Here is a 12,805-nt window from a genome sequence, read left to right as displayed (position 1 = left end):
CCCCCTCCCCCCCCCAAAAAAAAAACCAACAAACCAACCCCAAACAAAAAAAGATTTCTATTTGGGTCAACTTGGCTTCTGTTCATCTGAAAATATGGAGATGTCGATATATTCAGTTTTACTCACTTCTATTCGTGTAAATCCCTGTAAACTAAACTCCATCTTGGTCTATTAATTTAATTGGGCTTCTCAAATGAATTATGTGGTTTTCAGATTTTGCTGCTAGCTGACTGTCCATATTAATTTCTGAACTTTTAATTCTAATAAAAATTCTCTTGCTAAACTATGAGTCTGCTTCATTGTATCCTAACTCTGTTTTGAAGTTACCTAATCTATGCAAGATGTTAAATTTCTCTGGGAGCAAAAACACAGAAATGTGCCAACTTGTATCCTATGCTAGCTTCAGCTTCCTGAGAGCTCATGAACAAACAGATACTACAGCACCTGGGACTATGCCAAATGGTTTAAAAACTCCCTAGAGAATAATAAATCTAATTAGTGTTGTATATTTCTGTCATGTTTGGGGTAACCCTTGAAGTTGAGACTTCTATTGTTCTTCCCTGAAGTGTGCTGGTACCTACCATATAGAAATGTATGGAATTGTTTTGGAAGCCCATGTGGGTGTCACAGCTGAAATTGGAAGGCATGCTTGCGAATCCCACCACACAGAAGACTGAGGCTCCGTAAGACATGTCTTGTCTTCCTAGATACAATGCTGGGAAGCACAGAACAGATATATTATGAAATGTGCTCGCTCTTGTGATACAACTGATATGTTTCCTCACTGGCTTTGCAAAACAAGTTTCAGCCTTGACTTCAGTGAGAACAGGACATCCAAACATGACCAAGAATAACTTCCTAATGTAGATAATTCCCAGATAGACTAAGCTCCCCCAGGCAAGGGAGAGTTGATGGGTGGGAGGAATGAAGTTCACCCCTCAGGGGAGCTTATTTTCCGATTCTGTTAATAGTTACATGTTCACTGCTAACTCTCATCAGCAAACGGACTTTCAGTTGCAGAAAGAAATATTTCTTAATCTAGGCTATCATAAGTAAAAAATAGCTTCAGCTGTAGAATGATGAATCTATGGATGAACTGAGTTTTAAGTTCATTGGTCCAGACAAAACTGTCATCTTTTATGAAAGGACTCACATGCTTATTTTTGGAACTTTAAGTTACTTGAAGCCATCTCTTTGCAGCTGAGCATGACAAGTAATACCTTAGCTGAAATGATTTTAAAAACTTCTGTGGTAATCTGAAGTGAATGGGATTTATATTATCCTTCAAAATAACTTATTTAGATGTCATGAGAACACTGTTGTGTCAGTGGCAAAGCCACTTTTCACTTCCCATCCCTACCCCCATCAGTCCAGAAAAGGGAGTTTAGTTTCCAGGCCAGACAGGAGCCACATGACGGGGATTGCCATGTTATATCTAAGCATACTTTTGCCAAGCCCTAGACATTGGGGCTGTGCTGCCCTTCTCTACATGCAGGGAATGTACCTTAATATATAGGTACCCAAGTAAGGAGTGCTAATAGTACTAGTAAGATGAAGATGTTGCCACAGAAGGTGAAGCAGTGTGGGCTTTGGTGTGCTTTAACAATGAACATAAATTCCAGAAATTCTGGATATATTTGTGATTGTATTGCTAGGACATGATAAAGCCTATGCTGCTCTTCCTATGAATGTTGTTAGCAATGTTAGCTCTAGTTAGTTAATGCAACCTACCTGTGCTGCTTACCTGTGTAGACTCAAGCCAATTCCAAAAGCTGGTTCCCTAAACCTTGTTGTTTATGCTGTCAGGCAGTGCTGTGCAATTTCTGGCTCAGAAATATCTATCACGTACCAGGCATACTATATTGAGAAAATAAAGGTTAGCAGTACTGAAATAAGCAGTATCTACCAGTAACAATTGGTGAACCACTGCAAAACTTACTTTACCTAAGGTATATGAAAACGTTGCCTAAAAAATGAACAGAAGCTCCCCATGTACTCTCAAAAACAACTCCTTCCCATCCATTTTGATTCTCTGTATTCATCACCTATTGTGTTTTCCTTCTTACACAGTAACTGAGTGCCTTTATCCTCCCTTTTTCCTTTCCCTACAGTTGTATAGAACCCAGATTCATAACCAAAACAAAACACACTCTCACAAGCTTTTTGGGAATATATGCAAGTAGTCTCGTGGGTCTTTATCAAACCCTTAGATTATTCATCACGTACATCACTATTAGTGCAAGAGTCTCACCTTATGAAGCTGTTCCTGTGGAAGGCCTTACTGTCTCTTTCTTTCATTGACTCATTTGTCACAAAGCTTTCTGGGAAAGCATTTCCTTTTCTGTTGCCCCTGGGTCTTGTGGGTTGGGTTTTTTTGTTATTATTAACAGTAACTCTGTAGCTCTTTTGGAACTCCTCTGTGTGAAAAAGTAAACCCACTATGCACTTAATTACTTTCAGCTATTAAATCTGAAATATCCATTCAACTGTGTCTGTACGGATTTACTTTTGAACACCGTAACTATCTAACTGTATTTAATTCTTTTCACAGCTAACATAAGCAGCCGATGAAATCTTAGTATTTTTAACAGTAGTGATTGACAAGATTAGACTATTGTGACTCCTAGCAAGAGTAGTGCTTGGTGTTTTGTGGCGTGCTAGCTCTGCCTTCAGGCATGGTATTTATTATTCCTCTGCCTCCATCAGGCAAAGTGGTGATTCAAGACTTCGGTGCTGGGGGAAGTCTCGTTGGGTGGAAGCTCCCTGCTCTGTCTGGCACCTGGTTTCGAAGCGGTTGGGAATTCAGCATCTGGATCAATATGGCTTTGAAATCCTCTTTCGCTGTGTTTATGCTAGGGTGGTTTGCTGGTTGTTATCTGGGAAAAGTTAATTGTACTACTGGTTGCTTAGGCATTTGATACTGTCGCAAGATAATGCAGTTGCTCTTGTGAACTGTGAGATTACCAGACAAGCTGGAACTTGTACAGGTGTGTATTTTCAAAGTACTAGAAAACTAATGAACGTTACTTGGCAGGCGTGAAAAAGCTGTTGAAAGGCTATTAGGTTGCAATCCATTTTTTTTCTACTCTGTGCACACTGTCTGATAAATAGTGTGCATTTGTCTTTCACGGTTTCTTAGTGAATGTCCTTTTGAGAAAAGGATTCTTGAACCCAGTAGTAACTTTTTTGCGTCTCTGCCGCACTCACCTGCTGTTTGACACTGTTTTGTTGTCCACCTTTCTGTAAGCAGAGCCTTTTTTAAGGAAAGTTTATAGTCTGAAACTTCTCAATACTGCAGTCAAGAGTTTCTGGGAAAACATCAGTAGGAAAAGACTTAACTCCTTGATTTCATGTCACTGAGGAACTTCTAGCCTCATTAAGGGGGCTAGAAGTTATTGCAGTGCTTGACTTTTTCTGGACCAAATATATAGACACCTGCTAGATATCTTAGACTGAATAGAGTCTGTAATTTTTCCCATCTCCCAGAGTGAGTGCTGAATTACTAACCGCTTACCATCTTCTCCTTCAGTGATAGAAGAAGGTGGTTGTTGTAGCAGATAAGTTATAAAGGTGGTGGCATCCATGGAATTCAGATGCAGGTGGTCTTCAACCAAATCTGGGCTGATGCTCACTTTAGGAGTCGTCATGGTCTGCTATGCAGAAGTCCTGAAACCTTGATCTCTTGACTAGGGAAAAGCAGACTTTCCAAGGTGTGTTCGTTTCATACTGAATCAACATGTTAGTTTATCTTTTTAAATAAAAATCTTGAGAGCTTCTATCTAAAAATACTGAATTAAAAAACTCTGCCGCTTTCTTAAATATGGTGCATGGAGCACCTATTTCAGTCTTAGCACCTGCACTTTAAATCTGCTAAAATGAAGTTCAGTATCTTCTGATCTGTATTTGAGAAGTGGATAGTGACCATAAATGGGCAAAATACTTCAATGAGCTTTCCAACTGTAGCTTTTCTTTTTTCTTTTCCCCAAAAGGAAATGAATGCAGAGAATGTATTAATTGTTTGGGACTGTCCACGTGACAGCCTTATCTTCTCAGACAAGCCCTTTTAACAATAGGGTATGTGTTAAATATGATGGAGTTCTTGAAAACAACATCTTCTTTAATAAACATCCTACTAGAAAATGAAGTGCCAAATTAAGTTAAAAATGCAGAGTTTTCGGGAGAAAATTCCTAGTGAATATCTGAATTTGTGCTTTCATAGTTTGGAATTTAACTTAGGTTAAAGCAGTTGGAAAGTTTAAGATGAACTGATGTTACAAGCAAACTGTACTTTGCTGAATCTTTCATGGGGAACTATGTCCCGAACTTGGAAACAAACTTGAGAGTACTTGCATATGCTCAAAGTGTGTAACTGGTAGGTAAATTGAGACTTACTATTCTACGTATTCAAAGAACACCAGTATCGTCATGAGAGCTCTGTACTGACACTTCTATGGGTTGCAAAGTATTCAAGCAGAGTGAGTGTGATCTGTATCTGAAAGGTGGAAAAGCGTCAGTTGACTGGCCTAAACATAGGAGCGAAATACTGAATGCAAGAACCTTCCTTACTTAAAGCAATGTTCCTGTTGGGCTATGCTATCCGTGCCGTCATTGAAGTTCTTTGATATACCACTCTAGAGTGCTTGCATGCAAGTATGAAAAAAGGCATCTGTTGCCTGCTCAGGCATCCAAACAATCTTGTAACTCTTACACATTCTTTCTTGTTAAGTAACTTGATCCACCTTCTATCATTATACTGCTTATTTAAATTTGGATACTTGGCAAAGCAGCATCTTGCGTGCGTGTGTAGCACACAGAACGTGTTAGGTGATCCACAGGTTTCCAGTAACAAATTAGGTAATGTGGTGGGTTCTCTAAGCGTAAGCTGTGCAACTGTAGTAGACTTTTTTTCTGCTTGTTGACTGTATCAAAACTAAACAGCGCAAGTAATTCCTGGGTTGATCTCAAGGAAGAGATTCATTTTGAGAACTGAATTTTATTTTATTTTAGCTTACCTATCTAAAAATCTCGCTCTCTTTAGGCTGTTGTAGTGGTAGTCTTCAGCTTTGCCTTGAGCAGGAATATGTCATCTCCCCAATATATGGCATGAGACTGAAAGTCAGAGTAAAACAAGTGTATTGCTCTGTAGTAGTTCTTTAGAAACAAAACTAATTGGGTCCTGACCAGTCACCTGGGAAAAAACATAGGTCAGGCAAATAGGAGGAAGACTGTCTCCCGAAAGCAAAACTTTACTATATGCAGTTCTTTAATGGGTCTTTGGCTTGTTCCTCCTGTGTTTTCTGTTGCTGTAAGCTTTGACTACACTCGCGAACCTGTCGAGAACAGCAGAAACGTGAAAGCACTAGCTGCCAGGGGTGACAGTCAGCTTGAAGCTCCAAAAGCTGCTTTCACTGGGTCTTTCTTTGCCAGCCCCTACGTTCCAGCTTTCCTGCTACTGGGCTTGTGTTGTGTTAACCCAGACTTGCAGCAGAATGAATCCGGTTATGGCAGATGTTTATTACTGCCTGCTGAGAACCTGACTTTGTGTTTTCTAAACTGTATTTTTAGAAGTATACTAAGTGCAGGTGGGTTATAGAAATGCTTAGCAATTCGGCTGTTATTCTTTTCCCTTTGTGATAGCATTTCTCTTGGCTACAAATCCTCCTCATTTTTGTAAAACCGAAGATGGTTGGTATTCCTTCAGCACTAAGTCAGCCGATGGAGACAAATTCTTCTGTTCTAGTTTCTAAGTATCTCTAGCATAAACAAAGTCAACAAATTGCTTGCGTGACTGCATAAATTGAATCACTCTGAGCTGGTCTTTTATCTCTTTATCGGAAAGATGCATTTTTAATGGTGAAAACTGTTAAGTGGAGCAACGTCACCAGTGTGTGAAGCAGCAGACTGCTGTAGATTTAGAAGTACAAAAGGTCTGGATGATCAGTGGTGTACTAACTGGATGGCAGTAAAAACATTTATAGCAGTTAAAAGAAAACAAATATTTTTCCGTCTCCCACCCTTCTTTCTGGTTGAGAATAATTATTGATATCTGCACTTTGGCTGGCATTTGGGTGTGGTTTTTTGTAGGATAAGAACTTTGCCTTGGTGTCTTAACACCTGATACATAGCAGGATGTGATATGTGGCTTATTTTGTCCCTGTTAATGTTTCACTGATGTGGCTGGGTTCTCCTGTGCTGATTAACACTAACTGAAAGGAGAGTCATGTCCGATTACTCCTAATTTTTTCTCACATTGCGCTCATTCCTGATTGATAGATTACTCTTTCCGTAATTAGCAAAGCGTGGGGTGTTGATTTCTGGGCGGTATCCTGTTTCTCTTTTGTTTGCTTTTAAGTATACATAGCTAGATCATGAGTGGGACTCGTTATTCAGATCCGAGGCAGAGCGGGTGCTTCCAGCCCAAAGTCAGGAAATACTTGGCTTTCGAAGCATAACGGTTGCCGCGCGGAGCTCTGGCTGTGCCCTGATACCACGAACCGAGCCTGAGGAAATGCTGTGACAGCACTGCCAGCCCTTTGTGAGAGGGGGATCTTTCTGCACTCACTTATCCCAGGAATCTGTCCTCGTGTTCATGACACTAAAGTTCGGTGACAGTTTTACTTGGGCATGCCTGTGCTTCTGAACTGGAGCCCACACCAGAAGGTACTGACTGCTCCTAACGCGCGTGCGTGAAGTTAATTCATCTTGCGTGTCTTTGTATGGTGGAAGGGATCTGACACTGCACCTCGTGTGGTGATAGAGTGAGAGGGGTCGAGCTTCTTCCTTGCTTTGAAAATAATCGCCTTGCTAGAACGGCTGTCATTAAGTAGCTGGATTTGTTAGGCATGTTTGTTAGATTAGTACTTCACAGTCATTGCTAATGTTTATAAGCCTTATGGTATGAAGAGGGGCTTTGCTTTGTTAATAAATTCCAGACTGAAATTTTCCATGTGGAAGCTAGAAACAAACAAGAGCTGCAGCTTCTCTGCACAATCTCTCTGGAGATTCTGTCCATCTGTGGAAATAATGATATCCCAGAAGTGGCTCGTATTCTTCTTTGCAATATCCATAGCGTTAAAGTTCTAAGTCTGGGTTGAAATTGAAAGCACCGCTGGGTAATTACTGTGGCATGCATTTGAACGTTATCCCTCCAGCAAAAAGGGAAGTTCCACCTTTGTTCGCTGGAGGTTGTTGTAAATTCAAAGAAAGTCTATTTTTTTTTTTTAATGCTTCAACTTCTGTCACCGCTATTCAAGAAAGCGTGTGGTATCACCATGGAGATACTCTGCCTATTCTAGAGTTGTGACAAACTGTTCTAGTGTTATGCTGCAGCATGCGTGATTCAGTAGGCTTGATAGCCTCTCTGTTTTGCAACTTCAAGATATTGGTGATAAACACCTCATAACTGAAGTTCTTTCTGGGGTTTTAAGGCAGGGTTGATGAAGTTGGAATTAATTTTAACAAAAACCTGGTTGCATGACATGAGAAGACGTGCAAAGAAAGTTTTAATTTGACGTTAATTATTTTCCTGTAGTCTTCTTTTTTGGTTTTAATCAAGTCACATAAAAGAGCTTGCATTAGTTACATCAGTTAAACTGATGTTTCCAACATGAAAATACATTTCTGCGTTAAACGCAGTGAAGTTTCTTGATGTATAGTAGAATAGTTCTTGGCAGAACTATTCACATGTACTTTGAACAGCGTACTACTTATGCACTAGGAAGGTGTTTGCTCTCCATTATGCATTGGCCCTGTTGTAGGTCTAGTCACAAGGGACAGAACTGGATGGAGCCCATGAACTGCAGAGCTGGAATTAGCAGATTGAGGGGATTAATATATCTGTCTTCTAGCCGGGGCGAAGTGCCTAGCCTTACTCTACACTAGCTGGCCAAATGGATGAGGTGCTGCAGTAGCTCATAAGGTCTGTAACCAAGGTCATGGGGCAGGTGGGGCAAAAGGGGTGTAAGGTGCAAATGGCATAAATTGGGGGACCGTTTGGCTAAAATCAAGGCTGTCATTGGTTTCAGCTTACCAAAACTCTACTGACTGTAGTAAACAGACAGTATAACACCTATCACGCTTTACTTCTTATTTTGTATATTCAGAGCTGAATCTTATTGTAGGTGATGCAGAACTCGACCAGTGCCATCTGTTCTGATTTGAGTACAACTGACTTAGCTTATTGAATCGCCACGTATTGAAACAGATGTAGTTTGCTGAAGAGTGATTCATACTATCTTAGGCTACTCAAATATGAATAATAACAAATTTCATTTGGATTCCCAAGTGGTTTTTTTTCTCCTTAATTAGACTTATTAGATCAATCCTGTTTCCCTGGAGTGAAATATTTCCTCTTTAATGTCCTTATGAAGCTCTTCTTACTTGCCTCTTAACTCACAGTCTTGTATGTTTGGTTTTGGTGGTTTGGTTTTTTGGTTGGTTTTTTTTTCTCCTCAACCGAGTTTTGGAGTATTCCTCACACTGAGGAGCAGAACTAGTATCACAGGTCTAGTCTTGTACTTATGGTGCCCACTGCCCATCCTTGTCTTCTTGGCCTCTTGCATTTGTGGGGGTTTTGGTACAGGCCCCGAAGAACGATCTCTGCTCTTCTGAGTTCTCTTGGCTCTATTCAGAGATTGGGAGTTACTATGAGCACTGTTTCAAGGGTCTTGAAGTTCACGTGCCACGGTTGTCTCCTGACAGGTGTGTGCAGCTCTTGACATCCTGGAGGGGAGGAAAGCTCATCTGAAGCTCTCACATCCATTTTGGCATCAATTTATTAATACCTGGCAGAGTTCAGTGTGCCTGTAGCTGTTTAAGCAAGAGGTCACTGTTGTATTAGAGAAAGCTTTGTGTGCTGTTCCAACATACTTGAGTAAGCATGTTGTTTAGTCCCTTCATCTAGATAACATACCATATCTATCTAGTTCTTCATGAAGCTTGTCAGGATTTTTGTTTGTTTGTCTGATGACCCTTCAGTTATTTGCCTGGTGATGTGTGTACTGCTGGGTTTTAGCTCTTAAGGACCTTGCAGCTTCTGTTTTGGGAGCTCATCCTCTTCTTCTCTTCACCATTTAAAGTGAGAAATTAATAGACTTGTTACATTCTGTGGTCAATAAATACAATATATTGGACAATTAACATCTAGAATGTCAGTTTAAGATGCTTACAACGTTAATTTATATAGACTGGGAATATGTCTATCTCTAACAAGCTTGTATTGTGCTATCACTGTACTGTTTTTAAATTTTTTTGGTAACTGCCTTGTTCCGCTTCATGTAATAGTCTGCTACTCCTGAACAGTTTAGGAAAACTTCATGAATAATACATATAGGCATGGCCTGCATTACGCTTCTGGTTTCTCCTTCTGGTTTGAGAACTGCTGTCTCATCACGGCACGTCGGCTCCTGCCTTTCTGCCTGAGAAGCTCTCTGCAAGTCCTTTTGGAATGTAGTCATCTTCTCCTTCTCTGCCCAGCAATATTTGGAAAAAGGTGACAGGCCCCTAGACCGTGGGACTGGGGAGAGGCAAAGCATGGGAGAATAAACTCTTCTTGCATTGTTCTGGCATTAGTACCACTGGGTTTGTTCGGGCTGGAAGTGTGCCTCTCGCCTCTCACCCTGCAAATACTGCCTATTCCCCTCTACTCCAGTCTCCCTCTTTCACATAACTATCTCCGAGGCTTGATGACAAAAATTCTGAGTATGTTAAATATATTAATTGCTTAAATATTTTAAGGATTTCTTTTCTTTATGTACAGGTGAATGCTGAAAAACTATGCAATAACTCATTTAACCTTTTTGTTTTGCTCTACTGTAACAGCTGGTAGTATATGTTCAGGAGGATCTGCAATGGCCCTCTGGGTTTCAGAAATAAGAATCCCATTTCTCCCCTTTGGCTGCTTAATTTCATGAGACTGCTGCAGGGAAATACTAGAACTTGGAAACACTTAGTAAATTTTGAAAGTTTCAGGAGTCTCTCTTAATATTACTAAACTGATTTCTAAAAATAGTTATGCAGTTTCATCCTGTTAATTCTGTATTTTTAAATCCTATTCTGATTACTATCTTGTCTAACTTTGCCCTGCAATTTCAACATTAACAGCTAGTAAGCTAATATCCAAATCCAAAAAAGTTACACAACTTTGATGGTGAAACTTTTGTGACCGGAGCTTCTTCATATATAGAGGAGCAAAATGTTAAGAAACAATGATATATGCCAAAGAAATGTGTAAAAGGCCACACTGGGGTGGTTGCTATGCTTGATAATTGTGTAATTTTTCCTGTACCTTACATTTTGGGAAAATATAGATGCAAACTCTTGTTTAGACTCCACTTGATCCCAGTTATGGTTTTTGCCTGAAGTCAAAACATTAAATGAAAATATTGTAAACTGATAGGTATGTCTCAGATGGTAGTGGCGCTTGGTTCTTTATAGGGTAGTATCGCTCTGGAAGTGAAGAGGGACAGGTCTAACAGTATAAGCTGGCACATCATCGATCATTGGGCACGTCGTCATTGGTATACAGTTATTCCTATACACTAAAGACCAATAAAATCTGTATGTATGACTGATTGCCTAGCAATGTTAGTATCTGTCTTGCATCTTACACTTGAAGCTGTTTTTGACACCATACTATCTAGAGAATCCATGAAACAACCAACGAGCATCTGGAACCAGGTATTTCTTATCCATTGTGATATCCCTCTGTTACATTGTTTTCCTCTTCATATGTATATAAGAGAAGTATTCATAACTAGGGAGATTAAATGGGTTTCAATTTTTCACCTTGATTTATCACTTTAATTCTGTGGATAGGAAGAAAAATAGGGAAAAAGTGAATACTGATGAGGGTGCACTCTAGGAAAAAAAAAAGCTTCTAAAAAAGGTTATCTAAACAAAGCAGGGAATAAGGATTGGTTGGGCAGTATGAGCTGAAACCTCTGCTCTAATGCTAGGATCCCTCTATGCTGAAAGGAAAATACTGTAGCAATATATGTGGTATGTAGAAGCAAAAGCTATACACAAGGATCAGGGATTGTGAAGTAGTAATTGTGACTTGAATACTTGTGATTGAAGAGCATGCACGATCTGGAAAAGATGGAAGCAAAACCAAGTGATAAATAGCAGGATGGTAGGGTGTTTTTTTTAACTAGAATTAGTTAAAAATTACTTAAAACTCTGTGTGTATGCTTGTGGGGGAGATCTCTGAGAGAGGAGGGGCTGGATGGGGAATCCTATTGTGGTAGAGTTGGTAGTATCTTATTCCTAGCCTGTTTGGATGTTTGCTGGCAGGTGAGGGGGTAGATAGGATGTGTTAGGAGGCTATTGGGTATTATTAGAAAGACTTCAGAATTTCTTCTCCACTCTTTTATCGCAGAAGAGATGAGCAAGTAGCAGAAGCCAGTTATTGGAGTGGAAGTGATGGTACACTTTTTTAAAAATCCAAATTGCTGATTAAACAGCTGACAGTGTTTATTCTAGTTGATTGCGTATAGAATTTATGCATTTTTAATAGAATTATCATTTGTCAGTGTACTTTGAATAGAAATGTAAGTGAATTGTCCTGTAACAGGTTCTGGGTCCTAAAAAAGGAAATGTTAAAAGACAGCACGCTTGTGCATTTTGCTAGAGAGCTACGAATTTAAACTCTAGAGCTTCTTTAAGCACAGGCCATAGAAAGAATAAGAGGACTGATCAGTGAAAAAGAGCTGCATGTTGGAATGTGAACAGGCATATATAAAGTAAGAATTGTCCATGTCCAGCTGAGCTGGCATGGCTGGGAGGAAGAGCGCCTTGGGCAATGGTGAAGCAGCCTGGTAGTGAGAATGAGTGAAGATGAAATACACTTTAGTATCTGTGTCGTGTCAAGACTAACTCTTGGCCTCACTGAAAACTGAGATGATGATGACATCTATAGGGATGAAAGCCAAACGGTCAGTAGATCTTAGGATAATTGAACTTCATTTTACAACAGATGAACTGGAAGCAGATTTGAGTTGAATGCCCAATGGAGGAGGAGTATTTAATGGGGGACGGGGATTAAGACAAGGTAATTTTCCACTGTGACTTGCAAAAGTATTGGCATAGAAGATTACTGCCTCATTAGCAAGTTTCAACTGGTATCATGTGACTGTAGGGAGCGTGGATTATTTACTAAGGTGTGACTTAAGCGTTATCTTTTTTTAATAGAAAAAATACTTTGAAACAAATTATCAAATACTATAGATATGGTGGGAGGCTGTATGGAATACAGCTGTATGGAATACAAAAGCTGTTGATTGATTGCATTGGATTAGGTGAGTGTTGAGAACCCATTTCTCTGGTGAAAAAAATCAGATAGATATCCTCTCTTAATCTCTTTGTCACTACTAACTTCCCCAATGCATGTAACGTGATGCCATTCATTATCCTTCCAGAGAAGATGAGACCTGGTGAAAAAGAGGTTTGGTTAAGGAAAGGTAGGTACTGTCAAAAGAGCAACTAGAATCAGTCTGGTCTGCAGTCAGTAGAGTTGGACAAGTCCTTGTTTCCTTTAGTGAAGGCAAAATGAAAAAGGAACTTGCATATTGAATATGCTGATACTGAAGGCAGACATCCTTCCAAGGTGATTGGGATAAAATGGAGGAAGAACCAGGTGGTAAAAGAGTGGGTGAAACAGGGCTGAAATTGAGAGTTTCTACTGGAGATGTGCAGTTTGGCCTTACAGGGTATAGTAGGAATCTGTAGGTAAGCATGACGGAGGAGAAGAGAGATTTGGGTGCGCTGCTTAATTGTAGCAGGGAAGCGTGACCTTAAGGTAAGCTAT

General features: G+C 39.9%; 1 protein-coding gene across 1 annotated transcript in view; it reads left to right on the top strand.

Annotated features, from left to right (window-relative positions):
- Positions 1–6,624: 6,624 nt before the first annotated feature.
- The window catches only part of TBC1D4 (TBC1 domain family, member 4), a gene marked incomplete at its 3' end in the record, with an annotated part of 46,287 nt that continues 40,106 nt past the window's right edge, over positions 6,625–12,805 (top strand). The window contains 1 exon segment of the mRNA XM_009582710.1: positions 6,625–6,660. Coding sequence (XP_009581005.1) covers positions 6,625–6,660 — 36 coding nt within the window.

This window comes from Fulmarus glacialis, unplaced genomic scaffold, assembly GCF_000690835.1.
Source record: "Fulmarus glacialis isolate BGI_N327 unplaced genomic scaffold, ASM69083v1 scaffold3258, whole genome shotgun sequence".
NCBI classification, from domain to species: Eukaryota; Metazoa; Chordata; class Aves; order Procellariiformes; family Procellariidae; genus Fulmarus; species Fulmarus glacialis.
The sequence above is the reverse complement of the archived record's forward strand: the minus strand, read 5'-3'. Positions and strand labels throughout refer to the sequence as shown.